Source organism: Convolutriloba macropyga, unplaced genomic scaffold (assembly GCF_964194025.1).
Source record: "Convolutriloba macropyga unplaced genomic scaffold, txConMacr16.3 SCAFFOLD_4585, whole genome shotgun sequence".
Lineage (NCBI taxonomy): Eukaryota > Metazoa > Xenacoelomorpha > Acoela > Convolutidae > Convolutriloba > Convolutriloba macropyga.
Genome location: NW_027452962.1, coordinates 16,602 through 20,838, shown reverse-complemented (window position 1 = coordinate 20,838; position 4,237 = coordinate 16,602). Strand labels below are relative to the sequence as shown.

General features: G+C 57.0%; 1 protein-coding gene across 2 annotated transcripts; it reads right to left on the bottom strand.

The window, feature by feature from the left end:
* Positions 1–201: 201 nt before the first annotated feature.
* Positions 202–3,926, bottom strand: LOC142357937 (uncharacterized). 2 transcript variants are annotated; one of them, XM_075409426.1, is made up of 9 exons: positions 3,846–3,926; positions 3,148–3,287; positions 2,595–2,695; positions 1,842–2,174; positions 1,546–1,685; positions 1,107–1,284; positions 810–965; positions 571–657; positions 202–342 (listed from the first exon to the last, which is right to left on the bottom strand). In XM_075409426.1, exons 2-9 carry the CDS (start codon positions 3,242–3,244, stop codon positions 280–282), a joined length of 1,155 nt encoding a protein of 384 aa, XP_075265541.1. In that variant the 5' UTR covers positions 3,245–3,287; positions 3,846–3,926; the 3' UTR covers positions 202–279. The 2 variants fall into 2 exon arrangements, with proteins under 2 accessions (XP_075265541.1, XP_075265542.1); XM_075409427.1 differs by lacking the exon at positions 3,846–3,926 and adding an exon at positions 3,497–3,598.
* Positions 3,927–4,237: the final 311 nt, after the last annotated feature.

Below are 4,237 nucleotides of genomic sequence, written 5' to 3'. Positions count from 1 at the left end.
GGGACGTGCCTTTGAGATTCAGCGCATAGATGTCATCGGGCATTGCGAATGGGGGGAGCTTCAGACACAGTGGATTTGTTCCCCCTTGTCCCTCTGTTACTTCTCGTGTGGCTCACAGTAAATATCATCGTCTCGCGGCTGTGCGGTGAGACCCAGCGACGGAAAAATTCCGGGGAACGCAACAGGAGAAGGAGGACGGGTGGATGTAAGACGAGCAGCGGAGGGCGAGGTGGGATTCACAGCAGTGCCCTGCATGTTTTGCACGAGGGTGTGGGCGGCTCACGATCCGGATGCAGCCGTGATGTGAGCCGTGGCGGAGTTCTTCACATACCAACCCATCACCTGCAGTACCACGAATTCACATCATGGGCAGTGCTCAGCGCCGAGACGCAGAGAGTCAGCAAGCAAACACCTGCAAGAGAAGGCCTCCGCGGGGGCTTGCAGTGGCGGTCAAGCGACTGCAACAATTTGAGACGCATCGAGCTGCCATGACTTGCAGCAGGCATAAACTGCGAGTGTGAGCCTCGATGGGTGTGTTGCAAGAGGAGGGACAGGTACGTCGGGAATTACCGCCAGGGTGCCCAAGCAAGTGACTGCAAACGCCAGGTTGAGAAGCTTGAAGGTCGACGCACCAAGGCGCGAGCGCTCAGACGCATCCTTCAATTCGTCAGACGTAGCAAAAACGACTTTCAATCTCAAACCGACAGCCAATTGCAGCAGTTCAAGGCACCTTCAAGGGGCTCACAGGAGGATAAGAGGGTGCCACACTTGGCCCCGCTCTGCCGCGTCAGGAGGTGACGTTCTCTCACCTTGAGAATGGCAGCTGTCACTGCGCTCATGGTCAGGAGGCCCACACCAATCATGCGCTTCTGCACAATGGGGATGAGTCCGGGCCCGGCGAGCTCGAACGCTTCGTTGAACAGGAAGCCGTGAAGTGCGGACGGCACACCAAGCAAGGCAGCTCCCTGGTGAGGTGCGCAGGGTGGGGGTGGGGAGTAAGGGTAATTCCGTCGTCAGTGGTCTCATGCCGTGCTTGAAACAACAAAAAAAGGGCGTTGCCTTCCAGAAGAGGATGTGGCCGAGTACAAGGCTGGCGGGAGGCTCACCATCAGTCCACACACCACAGCCAGCAGCCCATAGAAGGCGCTGAGCGGGGAGCTGAACTTCACCAGCTCGAGCACTGCAGCTGGGATCCCGGCGATGGGACCGACGATGCCGCTGTCGCCCTTAGCGAGCACATGGGCCGCGGTGACCGCAGTGAGGAGGCTGAACACCACAGGCACCCTGCGGGGATCACACACAGAATAACAGCCGTTAACTTCGAAGAACAGTGACACAGACGCGCAACGACGTCAAGGTTGACAAGCAAACATGCAGCTGAGGAGGGCAGACTGGCAATAGAAACAAATCTTTCACGGCCGCGAGCAACTTGCTCAGGCCGGCACAGCCGATGCCATAGACTGCAGGCTCCGGGGCCACTGGAGACAAGACACTAGGCTTTGAACACGCAATGTTGCAGCAGGCCACGGACGTGCAATTGCTCACCAGATGCCCAAAGTAGTTGCAAGTGAAGCGTTGAGGGCGGCAGCCGCTGCCACCGCAGCATATCCGAGGCCATAGGCCATCAGAGATCCATTCAGGCGTCCATACGTTGCAGAGCCCAGACGTCCGTGTTCGGCTGCGCCCTTCAGAGGTCGCAACGCGGCAAGCAAACCGGCGGGGGCACACGTCAAGACATCGCTGCGAACTGTAGGAAGCTCGACCACAGGGATTCGGTACATCCTTGGGTTGCGTACTGGCGATCAGGCAGGCGAGGGATGCGGCAAGGGCCCAGAACCCACCTTGAGGCACCACAGGGCTGCGGCTGGGAGAGCCATGAACACTCCGCTGAGGCGCATGAAAGCCTCGGTTGACGGAGTGCCACAGGCGGAGAAGACGCCTTCAACGCAAACAGCCGGGAGGGCAACCTTCACCAGGCCGAAAAGACCGTACACAACGGCAAGGGCGCCGTAAATCAGTGATCCGCGGTTGGATCCAACATCGGAGGTGGCATTGGTCGCTTCCCCGGCAGCTGAAGCAACAGCACTGCCAACATCTTTGGCCTCTTTCATTGCCTCCTTGGCGGCGGCCTTTACGCCCTCTGCCTTCTCCTCGATATTCTTTGCGGGGTCGCCCTGCGATTACAGCAGCAACTGAGACAGTCTAACCAGTCTTCATTTTCACCTGCCGTGGCCGCGACCTGCACAAGGATGCCGGCGCGCTGGCAGGTACGCGAGGTTGACTCAGCGCAGTGGCCATGGCCGACCATGCAAAAATGGTGGGAGCGCGGCGCCCTGTGTCAGGGGTCTGTGCCTTATCATTGGATACACATGGGCAAGTGACTGGGTTCGGCATATACTGTTTCACATTCACAAACTGACTGGAGGCACCGAAGCTGCAGGGAGGCTCTGGACAAGAGGAGAGGGCTGCTCATGGCAGCCAGCCCCACAGCGATGATTTGTTTTGGACATGGAGTTGAGCTATGAAGCGTCAACAGGGAACGCAGAGTATCCAGGGATGGCGACGCAGAAAGCTGCCTGACAGATTGGGCGCACCTCAGACTGCGCCCTGATGACAGGCGGGAAGCGCATGGTCGAGGATGTGCGCCTGCCCGGTCCACGGGATAGCAGGAGGGCGCCGCGTGCCGCCCAGGTTCCTGGAGGCCACGGGACAGCCACGTATCAGTCGACAGCAGGGGCCGCAAGAGTGTGGGCACAGAGACTTGAGGAGATCTGGGTCGGATATGAATACCACAGCAGTAAAAGTGCTCGGCAGAAAGAGGTCAACACAGATGGAGACAATGAGGGCCGCAGCGTACACACACTCACACACACACACACCCAGCAAACAAACAAACACAGAAGGACAGGAACAGACAGACAGGGTCGGACAAAGACAGAGTGACACAAAGAGACAGGATCTCGCGGGGCACGGGGAGAAGTCCTGCGCCTTGCTGGTAACCCTGTTCTACAACGAAGGGTAGCGTTCGTGCATGTGACTGTCCTTGTGTGTCAGTGATATACATTGTGCAAGGGTCACTGGGTAGGGGGGGTGGCAGAGATCTGCCAGGCAACTAGATTCTCACTGGCAGTTCTTTCACGCAACAACCTTTCATGGCCGGAGCTCGAGCATGATAGGCCGGGCGACTTGACGCCACACAGGCAGTAGCCAGTCCGATTCGTGCTTTGCTGCTCGTGATCGCCATTGAAGCAAACTGATAGCTGGGTGGATTTCGATCGGAGATTCCTCTACGAGTACACCAACGGAATCAAAGAGCACTTGTGAGATCGTGAAGGCCTAGGCTACGGCGGAGTTGGGGCAAGGTGCGGTATCGTTCGATGGCAGAGACTATGCAACACTCCAGCTCGCTCACGCTACCAGGCCACACAGGCAGCTGAATTGGGCGCCGGGGTGGTACGATTGTGTAAAGTACTAGCTAGGAACCTAGTACTCGAACCTCGGAGGACTCGAACCGTTGATCAGTCGTGAAGCAGAACGTAGGGTAGGGTACGAACGTATTGAGAGCCCTCCAGGGCAGGGAGTTCTTCACGCGGAACCGCGGAATGTGTATTCTACTACTCGACACTCGTACTGTATAGGTCTTTCGAAGCTGTTTGGTCCGCCACATTCGCCGTGCTCTGTGCTACTCTAGCGCTATTCATAAATAAGGCGGCTACGCGTACCCTAGAGCTACCAAATTTCGAGATAACTGAACGAATAATGTCCTCCCAGCCAAGGAGACTGCCCGAGGTAGACGAATGCAACGATTTGCCACCGGATTCACCAGCATCCTTATGAAACCTCACCGAAATCTACAATATCCCAAAACCAGAATTTGAAACAATCCCAATGGCGCGCAGAGTCAGGCCGACGATGATCGCCTCCCGGGCGGCAACTACGCTAGACCGATCAGATCAAGGTCGATAGTTCTTTAAAGTCGATCGATGCACCAATCGCCGACACGTACCCTACCCTATCCTACCCTATCCTACCCTATCCTACCCTATCCTACCCTATCCTACCCTATCCTACCCTACCCTATCCTATCCTATCCTACCCTACCCTACCCTACCCTACCCTACCCTACCCTACCCTACCCTACCCTACCCTACCCTACCCTACCCTACCCTACCCTACCCTACCCTATCCTATCCTATCCTATCCTATCCTACCCTACCCTATCCTACCCTACCCTACC

Coding starts and splice junctions, on each gene's coding strand:
- LOC142357937 (XM_075409426.1), bottom strand. CDS start 3,244: ATGGCGATCACGAGCAGCAAAGCACGAATCGGACTGGCTACTGCCTGT. Junction 1,686..1,841: donor CAGCCCTGTGGTGCCTCAAG/GTGGGTTCTGGG, acceptor CGACCTCTGAAG/GGCGCAGCCGAACACGGACG. Junction 1,285..1,545: donor GCAACTACTTTGGGCATCTG/GTGAGCAATTGC, acceptor TGATCCCCGCAG/GGTGCCTGTGGTGTTCAGCC.